General features: G+C 37.1%; 1 protein-coding gene across 1 annotated transcript in view; it reads left to right on the top strand.

The window, feature by feature from the left end:
* The window catches only part of LOC107562300 (exostosin-1-like), a 279,927-nt gene that overhangs the window by 246,549 nt on the left and 6,047 nt on the right, over positions 1 to 27,331 (top strand). Inside the window, exons 3-5 of the mRNA XM_016246931.1 lie at positions 14,924 to 15,031; positions 16,734 to 16,853; positions 25,461 to 25,593. Coding sequence (XP_016102417.1) covers positions 14,924 to 15,031; positions 16,734 to 16,853; positions 25,461 to 25,593 — 361 coding nt within the window. The remainder of the gene's footprint in view (positions 1 to 14,923; positions 15,032 to 16,733; positions 16,854 to 25,460; positions 25,594 to 27,331) is intronic.

The following is a 27,331-nucleotide window of genomic DNA, read 5'->3' on the forward strand; positions in this document are numbered from 1 at the left end:
AAGCCAATGAGCCATTATTTGGAACCTCAATAAAACGGATTTAAAAATATGTGAGCGGAAACGCAGAAAGAACTGCTTTGAAAGAACTAGAAGAAATAACTGCTAGCATACTTTACAAGTGAGAGGAAACATGCAATTGCAGGCAAACTCATGAAGACAATCATTCAAAAATGCTGTGCTACCATACTTTATAACTAAGAGCAACAAAGACAAAATCATTTAATAGAAAAAAATAGTTGTACGTATGTTAATTTATAATATGCATAGTTGATCACTAAATTTAGGGGCTATGTGCGCTATAGGCCTATAGACTGATTTACAACACGTGAATTCATTCATTTATCCCAAAAGAAATGGAAGCGACATGAGTGTCTGGTGAAGAGGGAGAAAAATTGAGTAGCCTATATTTTATAGTTATATATACAATACTCATTTTGTGAAAGAAACACTTCTTCATATGATATTTTAAATAATCATTAGGCCTATTGCCGCTTGTCCACTTCAGATATTAGGCCTAATGTGCATTTTTTCTTCTTCAAATTATAGCTAAATGCTTTGCAATGATAAATTTTCAATCTTGATTAAATCAAGGTTTATCTAATAATTCTTTTGCACCAAACTTCAAACCTTTAAAAATAAGCAGGTTTACATTTTAACCCATCATTTTGATCCTGGATTTAAGTTATATTTAAGATTAACTTTAATCCTGTTGCACCATAACTTTAAACTCAGATTTAAATCTCGATTATGGATTAACTTTACACTTAACGGAGGTTTAAATACAATGAAATGCACATGCAAATAAAATATGTAACTGATCGAACAAAAACAGTGGAGATCTGACAAAAACAGGTCTCAGAGAGGTGTTTATTACAAATAAAAAAAGTAAAAATTAAAGCACATCGAGCGGGATGCCCGGGATGCGTATCCATCACTCTTGGTGCACCTCGGTGTCGAGCAAACAAAATCAGTGAAAAGGGTATAACTGCAGCCTGGAGATCTCCAAATGGGGGCGGGAACTCCAAAACGGGGTGGGAGCTCCAAAATAGGGCGTGACTTCCTCCCATTGACAGACAGGCACATGACACGCATGCACATTTTTTTCCCCCAATCCACTTCAGTGCAAACTCCACCCCACAAAGATTTTACTGGTTGTGTCAATTAAAGTGTTGATTTCCTACACTATACTACAAAAATGCTAACCCGTAAACCTACCCCACACCTGACCCTAACCTTAACCAGTGAAATGGACTGCATGGTGGGATTGGCGCTGAACAGCGTGGTAAAGAAAGATGCAGTTCAGGAGATAAACAGTTAATAAGATTATGCGATATGAATCGTTCCGTAACTCCCCAACCGGACCTCACCGGACAATGGCACCTTTTTAGTTGCACCCAGCATCAATACCCCCTCCTATCCTGCAAATTTCGAGCCCCGGGACGCCCCCGTTGCTTAAAACAAAGCAATAGAGTAAAATCTTTCCCCTGCGCTGCGCTGGGACGGCTCGCGGGAGAGCTCGTGGGTGATTCCCGTTTATATCATTAAGCAGAGGTTCAAACTCCAGTCCAAACACCACTGGCCACGAGCTTTAGGCTCTGCTCTCACAGAGAATATTTATTTATATAACATATTTTATTTTAGATCAACTAGAAACGATGTTTAACTTATAAAGTTTTATTTTGAAATGCAAGTCAATGACAATTGGCTGAAGCCAGAGCCAATGATGAAAGTTTTTGCGCGAGGAGACCCCACCCCATTTTGGAGGTTCTGCCCACTTTTGGAGTTCACGCCCCATTTTGGAGATCTCCAAAATGTCTGCAGTTATATCTACTTGAAAGAAGTGAGGAATATTTAACAGCAGCGGTCACAGTGATGATGAGGCAAGCACCAGTGATCGCGGCCGCGCCTCTCGTTCTCATGCCCACTCCATGTGTCTGCTGGGCGGCGATCAAACGGACAGGGCAGTGCTTTGTAGTTAAAACAATTAAAAATAAATGTATTTTAAAGTTTAGAATTAGACAGCCTTTGCACACAGGCTTAAGATGAAAACAACAAAATGGAACCTCAAGGTTGATCTAGGAAAATGTGTGCAAATGTATAGGGCCCCATTCATATATTTTGCCTGGGGCCCCCAATTCACTAATCGCGGCCCTGTGATGAGGCGAGCTCAAGTGATCGTGTGTCTGCTGGGCGGCGATCAAACGGACAGGGCAGTGCTTTTCACGAGCAGAGATCGCTAGACGAATCATGTAAAAAAAAAAAATTCTTATCTCAGCTCTTTTGTCATAAGTTATGTTATCACTCCATTAATGTATACAAGCCTATAAATACAGCGCTCCCTGAACTCAGTCTCTGGCTTATTGCCAGTCAAGCGCAAGCACGCTGCAGGGATGCTATAATGACTTTGATCTGATCATAAAGTCTTTCCGAGTCACAGGGCTCAAGTCCAAGTCAAGTCTCGAGTCATTGCTGTCAAAGTCGAAGTCGAGTCAACAATCTTCTTCTTCTTCTTCTTCTTGTTTTATGGCGGGTGGCATCCAACGTTAAGGTGCATTACCGCCACCTACTATACTGGAGTGTGGACCAGAGGGACTAACAGAACTTTATATAGGCTATATAAAAAATAATTTTTATAAAAACACACACAAAAAAAAAACATTATTAATAATAAAATAACAATTATACTTTATATTCTATTTATTAACCCAGTTTCCCTCAAGAATACAATTAAAGAATTATAATTTCCTATTTTTAGTATTTTTAGTATAAATACTATTTGAGTATTTGCTTTGCATCTATATCTCCTATGGTGTCCTTCTGAATATTTCTCTTTCTATAATATATTTTTGGCAGTGACATAGAACATGTTCTACTGATTCCTCCTCCTGACAATACTCACACAGACCTGTGGGATGTTTCCCAATGAGATGCAATGTCTTATTTAGTCTTGTGTGACCCAGTCTTAACCTTGATATTATATTTTCCTCCTTGGTACTTCGCCCTGTCATCCTCATCCTTCCCACTTCTTTCTGGATGGTATAAAGATGTCTGCCTGTACTTCCCTTGTTCCATTTATCTTGCCATTTACTAATGATTTTACTTTGAATTATTGTCTTTATTTCTGCTTTGCTAAATAAAATGTCAGTATATTTCACTAACTATGTCTTGCCTACCCCGGGATGAAAATGACTATAACGATAATAACACTGAACTTGAATCTGAGCACAGAATAACTTTGTTTAGTTTAACTTGTTCTACCCAGTGCAGAGCTGTTGCAATTGCTATTAACTCAACTGTATAAACTGCCAGGTGATCTGATATTCTCCTATTGATAGATACTTGTAAAGATGGAATGGTAAATGCATATGCTGTTCTTCCTGTAGGATCTTTGGATCCGTCTGTATATATTGCTACATAATTCTGATACAATGTTTGAATCCTATCCTCTACCAACACTGGCAGATTTCCTGTATCTTTAAATAGATGACTATTTTCCAGTAGATATAAATCAACGAATACTGAGAGAAATAACTATGGAGGAGTTACTGTTAATGGGACTGTAGGAATGTATGGTTCCTGATCTAATCCCATTTGTCTTGCTATATCCACGGAGATCCATGCAAAACATTTACTCTTAGCTCTCTCACTCTCCCAACATGGGAGAAGTACCTTGGTGGTTGGGTTTCCAGCCTCCGTATGTCCTTTTAAATTTGCCCAATAATTCATCATTAGCTGTTCAAGTCGGAAACACATTGGCTTTTCCCCCATCTCCACATGCAGAGCATCAACAGGAGTCGACTTGACCGCACCACAACACAATCTCAATGCTTGAGCTTCTATTACTTCTAACTTTTGTATTGATGTTTTAGCTGCCGATCCATATACAAAACTCCCATAATCCAATACTGATCTAATCAGTGCTATATATACACTTTTCATTGCACCTCTGCTCGCTCCCCAATCAGATCCAGATAAACACCTCATAACATTTAACACCTTTTCACATTTGATGAGTATATTATTAATATGTTCAGTCCAAATCAATTTGGAATCAAACCACACTCCCAAAAACTTAAAGACTTTAACTCGCTCAATTAATTGTCCGTATATTCTTACCTCCATTCCAGTGATTTCCTTTTTTTTCCTTTTAAGTATTAGTGATTTAGTTTTTTCTACTGAAAACGTAAATCCCCATGAGTATGACCATTTTTCAACCACATTAATTGCTTATTGTATCTTTATTTTAATGTGTTCAACATTCCTTCCAATTTTTCCATAATGCTCCATCATCTGCAAATAAAGATCGGCTAATATCAGGTGGAACTTGGGAAAAAACATAATTTATCATGATGGAAAAAAGCAATGGACTAATGACACTACCCTGAGGGGTACCGTTATCTACCAGATACTTCCTGGACAAAGCTGTACCAATTCTAACTCAAATAGATCTGTCAAATAAAAAATCTTTGATCAAATTAAATACTCTTCCTGAAATTCCTATTTTATTTAACTTAATCAATAGTTCCTCCTTTCAAACCATATCGTATGCTTTCTCAACATCAAAGAAAACTGCCATAACTGATTCTTTGTTAACCTGTGCCTTCTTGATTTCTGTTTCCAAACATACAACTGGGTCCATTGTTCCTCTCCCTCTCCTGAATCCACTCTGGTAAGGTGATAAAAGTTCCTTTGTTTCCAGATAAAATGTCAGTCTTTCAGTAATCATCCTTTCCATTATTTTGACTAAATTCGATGTTAGAGCTATTGGCCTATAGTTTACCGGTTTTGAAGGATCTTTCCCTGGCTTCCTAATAGGAATAATCACTGCTTCTTTCCAAGCATTAGGCAGTTTTCCCATATCCCCGAAGTCGAGTCTCAAGTCTTCTTTAATTATGTCGAGTCAAGTCGCAAGTCATCAAATTTGGGACTCGGGTCTGAGTCAAGTCTCGAGTCATGTGACTCGAGTCCACACCCCTGGAGAGATGGCAGCTTTTCTGCGAGTGGGCGTGGTTTCAGCGCCGCCAGCGTACATGCCCCAGCGTCTGAGAGCAGAGAATACTGCTTATTTTTTCAAGATTTTGATAGCTTATTTTATTCACTTGGTGTTTTTTTTATCATGGTTAATACATTTTTCTGTGGTGTAATAAACTCAGAACACACGATTAATATTGACTTTGTTTTGTTTTGTAGAAAACATGGAAACACCAAAGACTCTTTAATATGCTTTCCATTTTATTAGACAGGTGACGACCGCACAGAGTAGCATTATAACATAACGTTCAAATGTATCTAGTATGATAAAACAGCGCTGCTTTCCGGAAGCTGTGGCATAATAAAAGCTCAGCTGCTTTCGAGCCATGTGTCGCACTCGTTCAGCTGCCTCGTTTCGCTTCGACAGCTTTCTGCCTCACTCTGCTTCATTCTATGACGTCAGTAAATCTTTAATACATTAGCTCATCCATGAACATGATTTCTGCCCGAGTCCCATCGGATTGCTTCAGCTGTGGGGATGAAGACGACAACTCCCATGATTCCACACTCAGTCACGGCGTCATCAAACTACGCCTTTGTTTCTTTGTTTGTTTTGAATACGTGCCCTCTAGTGGCAAAAAAAATTACATATTGTGCCTTTAAAATAACAAAGGTGACAACAAGGAGTCCAACCTAACATGGCAAACTCAACAGCAAAGACAGTATAACCACCAATAAACAGCAATTGAGCAGGGTTTAAATACACAGACCGAACCAAACTAGAGACAGGTGTGGAACATAACTATGGCAAACAATGAAAACATACTAGAAATCATGAAAAAACAAGAAACAGTGGCTGCATCCGAAACCGTGTATTACGCAGTTGGTGAAAAACAGTAAGTGACAAAAGAAGTGTTTCTGAATGAATGTAAATACTTATAAAATAAGTACTTGCTCTAGAGATTAGAGAGTTTCGGATGCAGCCAGGAACTAAATACAGGAACTAAACATGAAGCATGTGAAGAAAGAAAAGTCCTCAAATATAAAGAGAATGTGACAGTAGTAAAGCTCTGTGGTACTTTTTTGTGTCGATTCATATGTATTATGTTTTCTTAACTCAATTAAGATGTTTTTGATAGTGACTGCAGCTACATATTTATAGCACTTGAATAATGTGTTACTTCATTTCTGAAAAGCATCTGATAATTATGAAGGTCACTTTGTGAGAAATTTTCCATCCTCTAATAAGTAAAGAGTTGCATATAATCAGTAAGTGGATTAATAAAAATGTGTCCATATGCGGACAGACGCTTCTCTGTCTCATCTTTAGCCTGTCAAAACCGATATTTGTCAGTCAGGTATGGGAGGTAAAGACAGGGTGTTTGACTTTCCTTAGTATTTTTCACATCTCTCCAGCACTTGTGTGAGGCTCCCTGTGTTGTGCTCTCTGATGGGAGCACTTTGAAAAGAGACATCAAAAGGCTTTTAGATGCTGGTGCATGTGGGGCATTCCTTCTCAACCATCTCCATTTAAACATGGAGGAAGTCAGGACTCTGTGTGTGTGTGTATGTGTGTGTGTGTGAGAGAAAGGTCAGGTGGGATTACCAAAGCTGTGGTCTCTGCCTCACTCCTGATATCTGGCGCAAACCTCCTTAAGTCTTCCATATGACTGTCACCTCTGAATGCTGGACAGTGAGATGCGGTCTGGAATTTATAAACAGTCTCTACCAAAATACGACCTGCCTCCCTGTAAACCCTTGGCATCAATTATCGTCATTATTGAATTATATATTGGGTAATATTGCCATTATTGCATATACAGGGGTGTGAAAAAGTGTTGGCCCCCTTCCTGATTTTATTGTATGTTTGTCACACTTTAATGTTTCAGATCATCAAACAAATTTAAATATTAGTCAAAGATAACACAACATGCAGTTTTTAAATGAAGGTTTTTATTATTAATTTTGTTTTAAATTTTAAAACAAAATCCAAAACTACATGGCCCTGTGTGAAAAAGTGTTTGCCCCCTAAACCTAATAACTGGTTGGGCCACCCTTAGCAGTAACAACTGCAATCAAGTGTTTGCGTTAACTTGCAATGAGTCTGTTACAGCGCTGTGGAGGAATATTGGTCCCCTCATCTATGCAGAATTGTTGTAATTCAGCCACATTGGAGGGTTTTCGAGCATGAACCGCCTTTTTAAGGTCATGCCACAGCATCTCAATAGGATTCAGGTCAGGACTTTGACTAGGCCACTCCAAAGTCTTCATTTTGTTTTTCTTCAGCCATTCAGAGGTGGACTTGCTGGTGTGTTTGGGATCATTGTCCTGCTGCAGAACCCAAGTTCGCTTCAGCTTGAGGTCAAGAAATGATGGTCGGACATTCTCCTTCGGGATTTTTTGGTAAAAAGCAGAATTCATGGTTCCATTTATCACAGCAAGTCTTCCAGGTCCTGAAGCAGCAAAACAGCCCCAGACCATCACACTACCACCACCATATTTTACTGTTGGTATGATGTTCTTTTTCTGAAATGCAGTGTTACTTTTACGCCAGACGTAATGGGACACACACCTTCCAAAAAGTTCAACTTTTGTCTCGTCAGTCCACAGAGTATTTTCCCAAAAGTCTTGGGGATCATCAAGATGTTTTCTGGCAAAACTGAGACGAGCCTTTATGTTCTTTTTGCTCAGTAGCGGTTTTCGTCTTGGACCATTTTTGCCCAGTCTCTTTCTTATGGTGGAGTCATGAACACTGACCTTAACTGAGGCAAGTGAGGCCTGCAGTTCTTTGGATGTTGTTGTGGGGTCTTTTGTGACCTCTTGGATGAGTCGTCGCTGTGCTCTTGGGGTAATTTTGGTCGGCCGGCCACTCCTGGGAAGGTTCTCCACTGTTCCATGTTTTTGCCATTTGTGAATAATGGCTCTCACTGTGGTTCGCTGGAGTCCCACAGCTTTAGAAATGGCTTTATAACCTTTTCCAGACTGATAGATCTCAATTACTTTCTTTCTCATTTGTTTCTGAATTTCTTTGGATCTCGGCATGATGTCTAGCTTTTGAGGATCTTTTGGTCTACTTCACTTTGTCAGGCAGGTCCTATTTAAGAGATTTCTTGATTGCGAACAGGTGTGGCAGTAATCAGGCCTGGGTGTGGCTAGAGAAACTGAACTCAGGTGTGATAAACCACAGTTTTAACAGGGGGGCAAACACTTCTTCACACAGGGCCATGTAGTTTTGGATTTTGTTTTCCCTTAATAATAAAAACCTTCATTTAAAAACTGCATGTTGTGTTTATTTTTGTTATCTTTGACTAATATTTAAATTTGTTTGATGATCTGAAACATTAAATTGTGACAAACATGCAAAAAAAAAGAAATCAGGAAGGGGGCCAACACGTTTTCACACCACTGTATGTTGGGTTGTGATTTTTCAATGTAAACTGTCACAACAGTTTAATTTATATTACACTATTTACACATTTATGAGCACGTAACCCAACCCCTGCCCCTAAACCTACCATTTGTCAACAAAACACAAGTTATTACAGGCAGATACAACTACCGTCATAATTTATTCAATAAAATATTAATATTCCAAGTCTTCCGAGGCAAAACGATTGTTTTGTGAGAGGAATAGACACGATCGCCGTCTCCGTCTGCCGTAAAGCTCATCCTGTGTGCTGCAGTCAAATTCAAAAACTGCCGCCAGAAGAAGCCTTACGTCAGCCTTGGTTGTGAAATGTTGTGCATCTTGTGACATGCTACGGGAGTATCTTTTTGAATGAGATATGAGTGCATTAATGGATCGGTATCATTTTCAGCGATTAAAACCTTATTTTAACTCTCTTCTTCGCATAAAGAAATCGCATGACTTCAGAAGACTTGGAATGCAACATAACATTTATACTGCTTGTTTATGGTCAGTTTTTGCAATAAATACCTGTGACTGCACTTATATTTGCCTGTTACATGTTTTATATTGTTCAGAAGTGGGTAGGTTTAGGGTAGGGGTGGGGTTAGGTGCTCCAAAGTATACATTTATATAAAATTATTTAAATTTTTTACAAATGCATGCAAACCATTAAATTAAAGGGATAGTTCACCCAAAAATGAACATTTGATGTTTATCTGCTTACCCCCAGGGCATCCTAGATGTAGGTGACTTTGTTTCTTCAGTAGAACACAAACAAAGATTTTTAACTCAAACCTTTGCAGTCTGTCAGTCATATAATGGGAGTGAATGGGAATCACAGCTTTTTATCAGTCTGATAAAATCAACATGCATCTACACTAAAGAGCGGCTATGCGGTTGTTTTGGCTATAATTACTTTTTTGTCTCATGCAGCGCACTGCCTGCGTCTGAGTAACAAACGAGAAAAAAAAAAGTGCATGTAATATTAACAGACGAACTATGCTCATATTTATAATTCCAAACAATCAGTAAATGACAGGTGCTAGGAAACGCTGTTTTGTACTCATTTATTGACGAGTCGGCTGCGATGCAGCCAACTAAATGCGCTGCTTCTCTGCCGCTCACTGCACAGAACAGACGACGAGAGAGGTGACACTTCTCCGGGAAAGTCAGACCTCGCGTTTGCGGGACAGCACTGGCGAAATCTTCCAACTGAACCATAGCTAAGGTTTATCCAAAAAAGTCGCTAGGTTTGTCAGTATGAATATTCTATGGAAAAAAGCCGCTAAAATGGTCTGAAAGTTGCTAAATCTAGTGCTAAAGTCATGCTCGTGTGTGTGTGAGACGTGGGAGCTGATGGCAGGGGGCGGTGGATATTTGTGGAGGTCAATGTGGATATTGTGGATGAGTTCTTCTGTGTCATCACGTTCTATTAGTTCTACAGCTTTAGTTTCGGAACTTTCACGCTTAGTAACACATAGAGCTGTTACCTCACCACAGTGCAACAGTGAAAAGGGACCCCTTTCAAACAGTGCCGCGTTCCGAATGTTGTTTAAGCGACATACACCGGTATTGCGATATTTTAAAAAATTTATATCATAACAAAAATAAACACCGGTATTCAGTATGAACCTGTATATCGCTCAGCACTAGCGGTAATGCACTTATAAGTCTGCAATCCGCCATAAAGCAAGAAGAAGAAGACGCATCACGCATCACGGCTGTCGAGGACACGCACTCAAGACAGTTCAGACATTGCAGTGCATCAGAGGTAAAAAACAATATAAATACTGTTCAGTTTCTTGCACAGACCGATCGGTTCGTGTCTTTACACATCAATGTATCGTCACGAGCCGCAGGGTTTAATTTGGTTTTGTTTGTGTATGTGTTTTTTGACTCTCAAAGCCGTGATTCCCATTCACTTCCATTATATGACTGACAGACTGCAGCGGTTTGAGTTAAAAATCTACGTTTGTGTTCTACTGAAGAAACAAAGTCACCTACGTCTTGGATGCCCTAGGGGTAAGCAGATAAACATCAAATTTTCATTTTTGGGTGAACTATCCCTTTAAGACTAACAACTGAAAACAATGGAGGACTATAGGACTATTTAGGTCAATATGTGACGAGTTGGGAGTGAGAACGTGTTGACCCTACAGAGGTTGATCAAAACAGTTAAATTACATGAAATTATTAATTCGTACAATAGTTACATTTAAGTTCAAAGTTCAATTCTCAAGCGTACAACATATATGGTGCTTACTGACAATGTTTTCATAATTCATATTTTTGATCGAAATATATTTAAACGTTTTTTTTTTTTTATAATTTAAATCATCTATCATGTTGGTTATTATTGTAGTGTTAACAATTCCTATTTACCCACATCTAAACATCATAATTGACCATTAGCAAAGACCCGCCCTCCTTAGTTACTGTTGCTATCCCCAACAAACAATGCCCCAGTGAAAAATACATCGCAGAGCAAAGAGGAAACTGACAACGTGCAGACAGTCAATAAAAACAATATAAATACTGTTCAGTTTCTTGCACAGACCGATCGGTTCGTGTCTTTACACATCAATGTATCGTCACGAGCCGCAGGGTTTAATTTGGTTTTGTTTGTGTATGTGTTTTTTGACTCTCAAAGCCGTGATTCCCATTCACTTCCATTATATGACTGACAGACTGCAGCGGTTTGAGTTAAAAATCTACGTTTGTGTTCTACTGAAGAAACAAAGTCACCTACGTCTTGGATGCCCTAGGGGTAAGCAGATAAACATCAAATTTTCATTTTTGGGTGAACTATCCCTTTAAGACTAACAACTGAAAACAATGGAGGACTATAGGACTATTTAGGTCAATATGTGACGAGTTGGGAGTGAGAACGTGTTGACCCTACAGAGGTTGATCAAAACAGTTAAATTACATGAAATTATTAATTCGTACAATAGTTACATTTAAGTTCAAAGTTCAATTCTCAAGCGTACAACATATATGGTGCTTACTGACAATGTTTTCATAATTCATATTTTTGATCGAAATATATTTAAACGTTTTTTTTTTATATAATTTAAATCATCTATCATGTTGGTTATTATTGTAGTGTTAACAATTCCTATTTACCCACATCTAAACATCATAATTGACCATTAGCAAAGACCCGCCCTCCTTAGTTACTGTTGCTATCCCCAACAAACAATGCCCCAGTGAAAAATACATCGCAGAGCAAAGAGGAAACTGACAACGTGCAGACAGTCAATACAGAGCAGGTTACTTCTGGTATGAAACAAGGTCTCAGGACTCTCAGCTTTCAAATTGTGTCATTTTTAAAGAAATTAAAACAATAAATACTGTTTTGTTGCTCTTCAATGTGTCGTGACAGATCACTGTATTGCCTCAGTTCAAACATGTGAACCGATCGTCTTTTCATATCTACGTAAAGCACGAAATGAACATAAATAAACATCAGAAAGAATTTTATGTCAACTGTGGCAGCCAACAACAGCACAGCTTAACCCTCCGCACACATTTATATATAGATATATTGAAAAAGTTTCAATTCAGTCGATCTTTTTTATAATTCCTTACATTTATATAGCGCTTTTCAGATCGCCTGTCAATCAAGCTCTTTGCGATTTGGAATTATGTTTTGTTTTGTTTTGTTAGATTTCGCCAAATTCAGATATTAGGTAAAATGTCCCTTTCTGCACAGATCAAACTCAGTTCCATTCAGCCGAATAATATCATATTTCATTCATATCACATTGCACATGTTAAAGTTTTAATTCAGTTTACAAAACTTTTCTCTTTTTTCAGAAACAAAAAGTTAAAATTTTTATTACACTTCTCTCTGGAATACTTGATCTTGATTGGTCAGTGGCATTCAGAAGTCAAATATTTCTGAATAGCAACTTTTATATATATAATTATCAGGTGACAGTACAGTTTACTGTTAGGTTTACTCATCATGTTGTTATTATTATTACTAATAACCTTCTATCCAAATAAACATTCTGCAAAGCAAAAGTGGGTGACATCACAAAATACTTTAAGGATTAGTTCACCCCAAAATAGAAAATCTGTCATTAATTACTCACCCTCATATCGTTCCAAACCCGTAAGGCCATCATTCATCTTTGAAACACAAATCAAGATATTTTTGATGAAATCCGAGAGCTTTCGGATTAGGGTTGCAAAGGGGTGGAACATTTCTGGTAAATTTCCAGAAACTTTCCAAAAATCCCTGGAATATGCCAAAAAAATCCTGTAAAGTTTCCAAAATTTCTGGAATGTATCCGAAATGTACTGGAAATTGTCCACCTTTTTGCGACCCTATTTCTGATTCTGCACAGACAGCAACGCAACTGAAATGTTCCCAGACCCAGAAACATAGTAAGGACAATGGGAAAATAATCCATGTGACATTAGTGCTTCAACTGCCATTTTTTTGAAGCTACGAGAATACTTTTTGACTTCATTCAACATTTCTTCTCCTCCAAACCACGTATTCTACCATTATTGAGAGTATCACGACGCATGCACATGCTTCCTCTGCACATAAACAAGGCACAGCGCATACATGTTCTACGTCAGCAGCACCACACGCATGCATTGTTTATGTGCAGAGGTACTCTCGATAATTGCGGAAGATGTGATTTAGAGGAGAAGAATTGTTGAATAAAGTCATTATATTTGTTTTCTTTGCACACAAAAAGTATTCTCTTAGCTTCGTAAAATTGAGGTTGAGCCACTGATTTCACATGGACTGTTTTACCAATGTCCTTACCTTTCTGGGTCTGGGAACATTTCAGTTACATTTCTGTCTATGGAGGATCAGAAAGATCTTGGATTTCATCAAAAATATCTTAATTTGTGTTCGAAGATGAACAAATGTCTTACGGGTTTGGAACGACATTAGGCTGAGTATAAATAATGACAGAATTTAAATTTTTGGGTGAACTATCCCGTTAATTGCATTAATCAAAGGTAGTTTAGCCAACAGTGTTATTAAACTGACCATTACAGTAGTGTACTATAAATGTGTGACATATTAAAACACTATAGCAATCAAAAACAAGCATGTGTTTCAACATAATGCACATGACATTGCTGTTTCTGAGTAAGAACAAAGGTATATTATTGCTCTAGAGTTTCCGTTATGGCATAGCTGATGCTACTGTTTTAACATCAGAAAAAAGTAATCGCCTCTGCTGCATATTAACATTTTTGAAAGTATTTTTTGTATGTGTGTGTTCATTTGGATCAGGCTTTTCAATGTTGAGCACTATTTGATATTTTGTTCCACCAAAAAGATTAGTAAACATGGATGTCCTTGTCCTTCATGTGTGACTGAATTTTTTTTTTTCTTTTGAGGAAAAAAAGTACAAAAGTACATCTGGAGGAACATTTTCCTTGACTTGTCCTTTATCTTTTTTAATAGACTTCAGTTTGCTATAAAAACATTACAATCAGAATAACGTGGAAATAGGAAATGCACTTAAATTCTTAAACACCCAGAGGAAGATATTATTATACCAGGCATATAAACAATGAAGGAAAGTAACCAAACATTGTGCAGTGTCTGGTTCTTCACATTAAAAAATGTTTTGCTTGGTTTTATTTTTTTTAACAAGATTCCTAATCATGTCAGTCTGACCTTAGTCAGTCATAGTCATAGTCAGTTAGTTCCAAATTTCAGCACATGTTGCTTTGAGATTCTGTAACAATGTCATATTGGCATCAACATAAAGTTTTGTCCACTTTGCAGCTTATTATGGAAAAATCTACCCACTTTGACAGGCCTGACTGGTTTGGAAATCACAATGTTAGAGGGTTAAAAATTTCCATAAAAATGTGTGACTGTTGTGGTGCAAGAAACCATAACTAACACAGTAAAGATTAAATAAATGAATGAGTAAATAAAGAAATGTTTGTTACAGTATTTCTCTCTCTTTATTAAATGAAGTCTACCCAAAAATGTAAATTCTGTGATACTACACCTGTAGTTTCAAGCCTGTATGATTTTCTGTTTTCTGTGGAACACACAAGAAGATTTTTTTGAAGAATGTTGGTAACCACAGTTTCGGTTCCCATTGACGTCCATTGTATTTTTTCTCCATATAATGGAAGTCAATGTAAACAAACTTACCTTCTTTTGTGTTCCACTGAAAACAGAAATTTGTGCAGGTTTGGAACGACATGAGTGTAAGCAAATCTTGACAGATTTTTCATTTTCAAGTGGACTATATTTTTAATGTTAGTACAGTTAGAACTGTTGATTGTTAGTTCAAGTTAGCTCAGGTCGATTCAATTTTATGAATGGATACAACTTTACAATCTTGCGGAATCTACAAACTATTGGCAAATGAAAATGTCCATGGAAGAAATTACATTGTTTCAAGGTGTCAATGTGCGTTTTGACAACAGTTTATCGATTGAAATGAAGACTGTGAAAGTGTTGTACAGTTGTTGGTGGCAGTTGTGTAGAGGGCTGAGGATTTGATATGGATGTGTGTGTGTGTGTGTGTGTGTGTTTTGCAGGCAGCCTGTATTCCTGTGCTGCTGAGTAACGGATGGGAGCTGCCCTTCTCAGAGGTCATTGACTGGAGTAAAGCTGCCATCATTGGAGATGAGAGAATATTGCTGCAGGTACACACACACACACTCGCATCAGACTATCAGTGCACAATCCCCCCAAAACACTAACAAACACATAGTCTTCTTTATAATAATGTAATTGTACTGAGACCCCACTACTGTATAATCTGTTTTAAACCCTCCATCATTCCTCTTAACAGCAGACTGAAAATCCTGCTTTTTTTCCCACATTTTCTAAAATGACCACTCGCAGCCCTGGGAGCTTTAATTAAATGCTGCTGAAATTCTCATGAGGGGGAAAAAAGAAGCAGCAATGAATCCCAGGAGGTTCTAAGAGTGGTTTCAAAATTGATATCACACTTTTCCCCAAGCTCTTAATTATTCAAGCCAATTCACTATTTCCCCAAAATTCAGAAGGAGAAATTAGCCTTCATTTGCAGAGACAATTGATATTTTCATATTTTAGCATGACACAATTAATTAAGTCTCTTCTAATTTTTAAAAGTGAAGTAAAGTAGCGAACACAGACGATCACAAACAAACACACAACCCAGCGCGGAGCGGCAGCCAGACGCACACAGCATTCCCACACCAGAAGGGGTGTGCCACAGGGCTCAGTTCTAGCACTATGTAAATTAAACATTATTATTATTATTATAAAAAATATCTGACTTTTAAAATTTTGCTGGTGGCATCGAATGCAGTGTTGAATGACATTTTAGACTCTCTCTTTCTCACAAATATTCAAATACCCACATTTCACCTACAGTATGACTGCAATGTTTTATTAACCCATTAATTTCATAGTGTAGGACAAAAATTTTCAGAACACCAAAATACAAAGCTACATCCTTTTACAATTATTTTCATAAAGTTCCATATATGTTGTATAAGAAAAGGTATTAAGCTCCATATTATTAAGAGAACTTTTCAAAACTAAATAATTGACCTTTGTCTAATTATCATTGTACTAAGTGCCAAAGTAAATCATTACAATATTAGAATATTCATGTGATCAGCTGATGCAAGCTTGACTCACGTGGCCTGCCAGAACTAACGCTAAAGCTTAATTTGAGGTTGACAGTGTATCTTTTTTCTATCTGCTATTTATGTTTGATTTATAAACCTTCTAAATAGATAGATAGATGTCTATTAGATTGATAGAACAAAAGGGAAAAAAAAGATGTTATTTTATTACTTATACTGTTTTAAAAAAATAATTTGTCATGGTTTCTAACCTTTTGTGTATGACATGAAAATTTATGTTGCATTTCTTTTAATATGTGAAGATTATTAATGGTTGTTTTGTGTTCCATCTCTTTTACATATTAGTGTTCAAATGCCACCACAGTTTCGAAGCTGAATAAGCACTTTTATTCTGGAGAGAACTGAGAAAATGTCATGACTGTGAGGCTTAAACTCCATTGTGTAGGACCTGTAGGCAACGTTAAAGCACACAAATGAAAATATGGTAGTATGCACTACATTAACAGTTTGTCTGTCATATTTCAGATGAGATTGTTTTATTAATCTGTCACGGTGTAATTGAAGATGTTATTGAAACACAGGACAGATAAAAACTATTGGGAGAGTCCAACTCCTGCATTGCTTGTATAACCTTGATAAAAGACTAAACATATTAAGAAAATAGTGGAGAACTCAATACTGAGTTGGGTTGAATTAGAGAAAGCTCAAAGGTTGGACTGTTGAACAAACTGCTAATAACCACTGAATCTCTCTCTCTATCTCTCAGGTTCCATCTATCACCAGGTCTGTGGGTTCAGACAGAATCCTGGCACTGCGGCAGCAGACTCAGTTCCTGTGGGACGCCTACTTCTCCTCCGTCACAAAAATAGTCTTAACCACATTAGAGGTTAGTCCGCACTTAAAGCAGAGAGAGATGCTCTGCGTCCAAATGAGTCATACTGGGGGAAATGTGTGAATGAGGGACTGCCAGCTGCTTGGTGTCATTTGTAGTTTTTTTTTTTTTTTGGCACTTAAAGGGATAGTTCACCCAAAATTACATTAAATGAAAACACCATCATCATCATGTACTCACTCTCATGTCAATCCAAAATAATAAAAAATTATGATTTTCACAAAACAAGATATTCTGATGAAAGAATTTTAGCTTTTGTGTGAAATAACCCTTTTGACTCTTTCTTAAGGCCTGTTCACACACAAAACAAAGGATAATAACTATATTTGTGTTCACACCAGAAGGCAATAATGTTATTTTTATGTGTGCACTTTCGTTATGTGAGCATAATTGCAGTGCACACTTTCACACTTTAACGTAGGAAGGATTTTGATTGGCTGGAAAAGAATCACTCTGACAATCGTTCCAACGATATTGTTTCTCATAGTTGTATTTGTTTTGAGCTATTCTCTTTGATTTTTTAAATTTTATGGTTATAGTTCCACTTAAAGTTCTAAAGTTAAGCCATATGGTGACCTAACAGACATGTAGTATCAAAACTGTTTATCATATAAATGTTAAAAAAAGTCTTAAAAATGACATTGCACACTGACATTTTTAAATATTACTTTTTCATGTTCTATCACTTTCTACTGTATTTTCTAATTTAATTGGCTCCATACCTCTTCCATAAAATCCTGCCGGATCTCAGTATCATCCTTCATCATATATAGTCCATATAGGTAATTTAGTTGTAATAGTTAATGCTGATCATATGTCTTTTTCTTGACATATGCTTTGTTTTGTCTCTATCTCTCTCTCACACTCACTCATTTCTTGTTCTCTCCATCTCTCTCCCTCTCTGACATCTTCTGTTTTCTGCAAAAGCTTTCATCATGAGTTGCTGTCACACATAAGAAGATGATACCTGCCATGATCAAACGCACTTGGTCTTTTCCAGACCTCTCCAACATATAAAAATGCAGACGGATTTACACAAACATTCCCTCACACGTCTCTTTGAGAAGTTTCTGCCGGGGTACAGTCCAGCCTTGGTCAGCTAGATGGAATAGAAACTTTGTGCTCTTCATCTCAGGAAGGTGTTGGACAAGTCTTTTAATAACAGGACAACTGCCAGACGTCACTGCCAGAAATATGACTGCCTATAAATGTGTTCAGAAAGCAGACAGAGGAGCTTCACCAACTTCACCAATATCACCACAGTGATCAGTACAGTGTTTTAAAAGTGAGTGACGTGACATGTGGCCAAGTATGGTGACCCATTTACCCATCCAAAGTGCATTTACCCATCCAAAGTGCACACACACAGCAGTGAACACACACAAACCGTGAACACACACCCGGAGCAGTGGGCAGCCATTTTTTTGCTGCGGCGCCCAGGGAGCAGTTGGGGGTTTGGTGCCTTGCTCAAGGGCACCTCAGTCATGGTATTGAAGGTGGGAGAGAGCGCTGTACATTCACTCCCCCCACCTACAATCCCTGCCGGTACGAGACTCGAACCCACAACCTTTGGGTTATGAGTCCGACTCTCTAACCATTAGGCCACGACTTCCCCCAAGTCCCATATTTTACACAAAACAGTATCAAAGCTGTCTTTAAATTGTAATTTACAAAAATGCCTTAAAATTACGATGAAAAAAATATTAACATTACATCAGATTGAATTGAAATTTTGGTTTGTTTCATGCTCCTGACTATTGAGGCCCAGGAGTGCCACTTTAATCAAATGAAGAAAATGTAATTAAATTAAATTAAGAAATGATTCTTCATGATAATTATAAACATATGAATTTAAAAAAAATTTAAATAAATATCACTTTCCAGATTATATTATAAATAAACTTACTGTATGTAAAACGGTTTAATTTATTCAAGTTTATAATGCAACAATAAATAATAAATCCTTTTTAAATGCATCTTTTAAATTGCTTTTAAAAAGCGTTGGCATGTTGCTTTTGTATATCTATTTGCAATACGTATTTAAAATAATTTATTTAACTTAATCATAATTTAACATAAACAATGATTAAAATTAAGCTAAATGTAATGCTTAAAAATGCTCATTTGTAATTGATTTATTAATTTACATTTTAACCCCTTTTAAAATGTTATATATATATATATATATATATACACAGCAGGTAAAATAAGTATTGAACATGTCACCATTTTTTTCAGTAAATACAGAGTTCTGGCATGAAACTCTAGATGGTGCAGTCTGATAGGTCTAACTCAATCTGACCTAATGACGTCATTATCACATAGCACAGCTGATTGGTTCTCTCTTGTATCGGTAGCCAATGAGCTCGCTGCTCAGCATTCAAATATATGATTAGTGCTTGCCGTAGCAGTTGCAGCTTGCTTCAGAAACCCTCCACCTTCCCCAGTTCCACCTGTATAGATCTGCTACAAGGTGATTCGTGTATGGTATATGGGGGTTATTTCACGTATGTTATATTTGCAGCAGCAATATTTCTTACATGCTCACAGCAGCATGTTGTGGATGTATTGGCAGTAGCAAGTCTCAATACTTGCTCTGCAGCAGCAGCGTAGCAGATCTATTCCACCAAGACCAAATACATTAACATTGTCATGTACATTACCATGCCAATCCCTCCGAGAGTTGTCATGACAGAAATATATTTCTAAAGGTGCTGTTGACATTAAATTTTCACCAGATGTTGGTAACAACCCAAGTAATCCATACATACAAATAAAACAAAACAAATAATTTCAGAAATTAAGTTATGTGTAATAAAATGGAATGACACAGAGAAAAAGTAACTACTGAAATGTACTTGATACTTCGTATAAAAGCCTTTGTTGGTAATGACAGCTTGAAGACTCCTCCTGTATGGCTCAGGAGTGATTTTGGCCCATTCTTCCACACAGTCTTCAAATGTTGAAGGTTCTGTGAGCCTCTTCTATGAACTCTGATCTTTAGATTCAAGTCAGGTGATTGGCTGGGCCATTCTAGCAGCTTTATTTTCTTTCTCTGAAACCAATTGAGAGTTTCCTTGGCTGTGTTTGGGATCATTGTCTTGCTGAAATGTCCTCCCTTGTTTCATCTTCATCATCCTGGTACTGTAGGTGTTGGGACTGATCCAGTTAATATTAATTTCCACTGACAAGCGGCATGATTGCTTTCTAATTACTGATAGATTTCAGCTGGTGTCTTGGCTTTCCATGCCTTTTTGCACCTCCCTTTCTTCATGTGTTCAATACTTTTTCTCTGTGTCATTCCATTTTATTACACATTACTTAATTTCTGAACTTGTTTGTTTAGTTTTTTATATATATAGTTATATATTTTTATATCGCATTTTATGCAGGGTTATTATAGTTCACTAAAAATAAAACCACAAAAAAAGTTACTTGAAGTAAAATCCGAAAAACTGAAATAAAAAAATGTATAATAATAATAATAACTTATTTTATTTCAGCTAGTTGCCAAAGCAACATTTATTTAAACACAAGGAACACAACCAAATTACTTTGACTTAAATTTAAAATGAAAATGTAAAAAAAAAATAGAAAATTGTTCAAAATATAAATAAAAACTAAAACAGTACCTCAAATACTAAAATATGATAATAAAATAACACTGATTTTATTATTTGCATTTTGAGTTGTTTTTCCCTGCTGACCATGACAAGAATAGATTTGTGACTCATTTTTGTTGCAACCCACCAGTTGCAGGAACCATTGCAATAAAGTAGCTTAATTCAACCTCATTGAAAACCCTGTGTCACACATTGTGGGACTATGAGTAAACAACATGTTTCCTGTCACTGAAGAGACACTTTTCCATGCTGTGTTTTTGCAGCCCCTGAGGCTGGTCTCTTTCCAGAGCTATCCTAATCCCTGCTTCTGTTCCGCTCTGAACGTTTTCAACAGAATGACGGTGTGTGAAATTTCAAGCCCAGTGTCTAGATTTGCCCTCCTTCTGACTGAACCGTAGTTCTTCATATCAAAGACAAATGACAGAAAGATACAAAGACAATGAAAAGAGCATTTCTCAGTTTGCTCACTCACTCACTTTTAAATAAATTAATTACATTTTTCCTCATTAAAATTATTTATTTCTAAAGAAATTATTTGCACTTCAGACAAATGTTTAAAGTGATTAAAAATTAACTAATCCATATCAATGGATTAGAAAAGCCTTTTATTCAACATAGAGAATGGGAGAAGGATGCCATGTTGAGATCACATCACCAATGATACCTTGCGATTCAAACATGAAAATAATAATGTATTATACCAACCTAGTTAGTTTTTATATTATATTCCACTGGATTTGGATTAACGCTCTGTGACCAACAAAAGTTTTTGATTCTTATACATTTTGCTCAGAACGAAGCCTAAAAATGATTGGCAGAAGTTAAAAAACAAATGTACAGTACACTCTTAAAAATAAAGGTGCTTCACGATGCCATAGAAGAACCTTTTTGTCTAAATGGTTCCATAAAGAACCTTTAAAATCTGAAGAACCTTTCTGTTTCACAAAAGGTTCTTTGTGGGAAAAGAAGGTTCTTCAGATTATAAAAAGGTAAGAAAGAGATGGTTCGGTATTTTGATGTCATACACCGATCGGTCTGCACACGCAAACAAAGCCAAAACCTAGATATTTTAGGCAATATAGAAATCCTGGCCAGGATGCGTCCTGGGAAAATGGCACGTATGGTCACCCTACTCTAAACTAATGACACTATCAACATCAATAACAACTTATTCAGTTTGTAAAAGCGGACTAGTGAGTAGTTTTACTGTTCAACGTGATGGTTTAATCAACCTCTGTAGTTTCGTGCCTCTCTGTTTCATGCCAAGTAAAGGCTTTAAAAGCACACACAAGTGTGGAAAAAAAACCTGTGAAAATATATTTAGCTTGTGTTAACCACTGGCCTTATTTTAGGCATTTAACCATTTAAAAAATTCATTGACTTCAGGGTGGTGGAAGTAGAAGTGCTAAAATAATAACTTGTTTCCAGGTTTAGGCCTATTAAAATGCAACATTGAAAAAAAACATTTACACTTTTCTGCGTAGACTGGTAGTTACAGTGTGATGTCCATGCCATTCCATGTTGACAAACTACATAATTAGTCTTTCAGCACTCGTGCATGTGTGGTGTTTGTGTGTGTGCATACAGGAATAAATGCTATGTAATTAAACGCTCCACAGAACAAGACCAACGAGATGCTTCGCTTGCTGCGTGGATCTGACAAAATCACTACACTTCACGTACAGCACATTAAAACATGTAAAGGCACAGAGATACACAAACACACTGACATGAGGGTTCTCTAATTAGACTGTAGTTGATCCTAATTGGCCTGTGCATTTCTAGACTGGGGAGAGACAGAACCAATCAAGCCCAGCAGAGGAGGACTCTGGACATAAAATGATTTGTGTGTGTCTGTGTGTGTGTGTGTGTGTGTGTGTGTGTGTGTGTGTCTACTTAACCATGTTTTGGGGACAAATTTGTACCCAAAATTTAGCAAAACCTGACAAAATTGCCAAAAACCTCCATTTGGGAAGTCCTCATTTGTAAAACTGGTCTAAAAATAAAGTAAACAAAAGTTTTTTTTTTTTTTGTAAAAATACAGAGGGGATAGGATTAGTGGTGGGGTGGGTTTAGGTTAAAAACGTGTATAACTATCTTTATATAAAAACAATAGAAGTCTATGTAATGTCCCTATTTAGATAGCTAAGTAAATGTGTGTGTGTGTGTGTGTGTGTGTGTGTGTGTGTGTGTGTGTGTGTGTGTGTGTGTGTGCGTGCGTGCGTGTGTTTTACAGGTTATTTTTGGTTTATGATCTCTCACACCCCGTTGTGATGGGGGTGAGGCAGATTGTGATTAATTAGTGTTGTAATAAAACAAGATTAATGTGTTTAATTTGAGTTATTAGACCTGTGTGCATACTGCTGAGAATATTGTCTATGCATTGCCTTCAAAGACTGATAGAGATGGTCTGCCAAGTTGATTTTTTTTTTATTTATTTTTTTAGGCATAGTCATAAGCAAAATTAAAGTATAATAATGCAGTTTTTTGCATTTTTTGCGTTTCTATCTATCTATCTATCTATCTATCTATCTATCTATCTTATGAAACCCAGTTTCACCACAGAATTAAAGGGGTCATATGATGCGATTAGTCACGCCTACCTAAAACGACCTAACACGCCCCCACATGTCTACGTCACGATATTGATTTGCAAGATTTGCATAACGCCGCCCAAATGTTCATGCAAAGAAAGAATAACTTTTATTCTCACTGTAGTATTGTTGTTGCCGCCGCCGCCATGAAGACGCTGTGTGTTTCGTTGTGAAAGTGAAACTACTTTGTTTGGTCTTCCAAAAGAGGACACGACTAGAAATCAGTGGTTAAGTTGTATTTACAACACTGTTCCAGAACCGTCCAACCCAAATATTCAGATGTGTGCAGCGCATTTTATAAAAAAAATTGTTGCCGCCGCCATGTCGTGAAGGCGCTGTGTGATTCGTTGTGAAAGCGAAACTACTTTGTTTGGTCTTCCAAAAGAGGACACGACTAGAAATCAGTGGTTAAGTTGTTTTTACAACACTGTTCCAGAACCGTCCAACCCAAATATTCAGATGTGTGCAGCGCATTTTATAAAAAATACAAAATAAGTCATTATAATCCATAATTATGTCCCCACTGGATGCAACAAATGCCTCGTTTGTAATGGGTTTTAATGTTTCTGTCTCATCGCTCCGGCAGGACAAGGCATCACAATATGGTAAGGGGTGTAACATTTCCGTCACACGTTTGAGGTATTCGGCCAATAACAACGCACTAGACAGCTGGCCAATCAGAGCACACCTTGCTTTTCAGACCGATGAACTTTGTAAAAATCGATGTGTTTCAGAAAGGCGGGGCATAGAGGAGAAACAATAATGTACAGTATGTGGAAAATAATGTGTTTTTTTAACCTTAAACCGCATAAACACATTTCATTACACCAAATACACAAAATAATGTTCTTTTTAGCAACATCATATGACCTCTTTAAAAAATATATATATATTTTTTTTTTATTACGACTAATTATCTCACAATAGCGAGTTTACATCTCACAATTCTGACTTTTTTTTCTCAGAATTGCTTTATATAATCTCGCAGTTGTGTGTTAAATTCAGAATTGTTGAGATACAAACTCACAATTCTGGCTTGTGTCTCACAATTCTGACTTTCTTTTTCAGAATTGTGACTTTATATCTTGCAATTATATCTTATATCTTGCATATCATGCAATTCAGAGTAAACTCACGAAAAAAAATTGTGACAAAATGTCGGAATTATTCAGTGGCCGAAGTGGCCTTCCATTATCTATCTATCTATCTATCTATCTATCTATCTATCTATCTATCTATCTATCTGTCTCTCTGTCTATCTATCTATCTGTCTCTCTGTCTGTCTATCATTTTCCACTTTACAATACTTTTTTATACTTTACAATAGTCACATTTGTTTGCATTGTAAATCTATTAGCTATCATGAACTAATGATAAACAATACTTGGTTAATGTTATTTTTTTACAAGTACCAATATATTTTTTTCACCATTTAACTACATTTATCAAATGTTAAATTAACAATGAACAATAGTGTATTTCTAAATGGACATTAAATAAAGCATAAACGTTTGAATAAATGGTATAAAAATATGAACAAACAAAATAAAACACCTACTAAAAGGTGTCAAAAATATTTTATTTGTTTGCCTGCATGTCATGTGACCATTAGCCAACATCAGAGATCCATAAACCTGTGGATGTGTTGTTAAATTATTAAAATTATTGAATGTCTCTGGGTAACCAGAGGCTACTGACCAATTTATTTAATACAGATAAAAAACAGTCTGTATTAAATTAATTGGTAACCATTTTAGAAAGGAAAAAATAAATACGAAGAATAATATTTTAGTTTTTCTTAAAATATCAATATGAAGGAGTTCATATTTTATTTGACATAAAAATGCAATATAGAATATAAATCTATAGACTTTCCAAACTTTTTTCAAAAGCACTGATTTCAAAGCACTGATCAGACTGTTTAGACATCACTCATTAGATTGTTTTTATGTGTTTATTGGAATTAAAATGCCTGTGATTGCACACAGCATTTATACGCTCACAGAAACTGGCTGTCATTGGTTCCAAGGTTTAACCACAGCTAAAACATTCAATTCAATTCACATTTATTTGAATAGAGCTTTTCACGGCACCATTTCAAAGCAGCTTTCAGAAAATGAATGTTTCTACATTACCATTAAGAGTGATCTGTTTATCAGAGGTGACTGTGTCAAAGTAATGTTCATATGGCAGAAATGCACAATTCTAAGTTTATACAACTCATGCAGTTACTGTATATCATGAATTCATTTAAGCACAAACAATGAGCACAATTTTAACACATTGAAAGCACTCACAATCAGTATTTTTCATGATTAGTTCATCGCAGCACCTATAATGCTAATTGTGACTGTAAATAATATTGATATTTGTTGTTTTCACAGATTATCCATGACAGGATACGGACACACATGTCCCGGAGCAGGTTGATGTGGAATTCTTTGCCTGGAGGACTCTACGCTCTTCCTGAGTTCTCCAGCGACCTCACCCTCTTCCCCTTCTACTACTCGACACTCGGTGAGTGTGTGTGTGTGTCTGTGTGTGCGTCTCTTCACCACCTTCAGCTCAATGCCGTAAAACTTTGTTGCAGTGAAAATGAAATCATAACTCAGATAGATGTTGGTTCCCCTCCAAGCAGAGTGTGTGTGTGTTGTGTGTGTGTGTGTGTGTGTGTGTGTGTGTGTGTGTGTATGTGTGGTGGATCGTGAACATATGTGTCGGAAATATTCCTTCCTAAACCCGGCCTGTGTGTGTTTGCATGCGCATATAGGGGTCTGTAGCGGATTTGTCCCTGGGCTTCACATGTCAGCAGTAAATCTGTGTTGCAGGAGTGATAGAGGGTCTATACTCTGCTGTCACAGGTGTTGTTAGTCTCACTTTCCATAATTTTGATGACAAGGCAGTTTAGACTCCCTGTCCGCGGCCATAACTGGAGAGAATTTCAGTGTGGCGTGATATACAGCGTGATTCGCTCAGCTAGGGCAACACTATAAATCCGGCTACCTGTGATACATGCTGTTTATTAGGCAATGAGATATCATCCAACATGACCAGTGGACTGCGCCGATGGCTTGCTGTGTTCCTGTCTTCCTTGAAACAGTCATTTGAAAATATTTTAGAGGTTGTGGCTTGCATACATAATGATGTTCTGTTGTACACAGCTCAGAAGAATCTTCTGGTTTGTTTTGAATTTGTTCTTTTTTTTTGGTTGTTCTGAACACTCAAGATAATTGGTTTAAAAGGAATAGCTCACCCAAAAACTGTTGAAATTTTACCTACCCTCGGGCCATCCAGGATGTAGAAGAGTTTGTTTCTTCATCGGAACAGATGCGGGCAAATTTAGCATTACTTCAAGCACCATTTGCAAGTGAACGTGGGGACTCCACCATGCTCCTGTTTGGACTCTCATTCTGATGGCACCCATTCACTGCAGAATATCCACTGATGAACAAGTGATGTAATGCAAAATTTCTCCAAATCTGTTAAGTTGAAGAAACTTCACATCTACATATTGGATGGCCTGAGTGTGAGTACATTTTCAGCAAATGTTCTTACTTGCAGATTAAAGTGTCTGCTAAGAAAAATAGTAGATTTTTGTAGACCAAATGTCTAATGACCAAATGTCCCCACAAGTATAGTAATACCAGTAAATTTTGACCTCGTGGGGACATTTTTTTGGTCCCCATGAGGAAACAAGCTGATAAATCACATAGAATAGAGTGTATTGAAAATCTGAAATAGCAGAAAGTTTCCTGTGTGGGGTAGGTTTAGGTGTAGAGTTGGTATAGGGCGATAGAAAATATGGTTTGTACAGTATAAAAACCATCACGCCTATGGAGAGTCCCCACAAAAAATGGAAACCAGTTTGTGTGTGTATGTGTGTGTGTGTGTTTCAACTGTGAACCAAATGACCTCTTATGACTGACTGTACTTCCAGATGTGACCACAATTAGTGGATGGACCATTAGCATTACTTGCAAATAATCTGTTTTAAAATCAAACCAAAAGTGCATGTGAATTTGCTTGTTTGTAGTTCTGTGTATTTGTGTGTGGTTTGTTTCTGTGTGTGGCCTGTTTGTTCACGTGTTTTACACTGTGCGTGTGGTAGCGTGTTCTTGTTTTGTGTGAGAGAGTGTGTGAGTGAGTGTGTAAGTGTGTGAGTGTGAAAGTGTGTGAGAGAGTGTGTGAGTGTGTGAGTGAGAGAGTGAGTGTGAGAGTGTTTGTGTGAGAGAGTGTGTGTGTGTGTGTGTGTGTG

Source organism: Sinocyclocheilus grahami, unplaced genomic scaffold, assembly GCF_001515645.1.
Source record: "Sinocyclocheilus grahami isolate Dianchi unplaced genomic scaffold, SAMN03320097.WGS_v1.1 scaffold817.1, whole genome shotgun sequence".
Classification (NCBI taxonomy): Eukaryota; Metazoa; Chordata; class Actinopteri; order Cypriniformes; family Cyprinidae; genus Sinocyclocheilus; species Sinocyclocheilus grahami.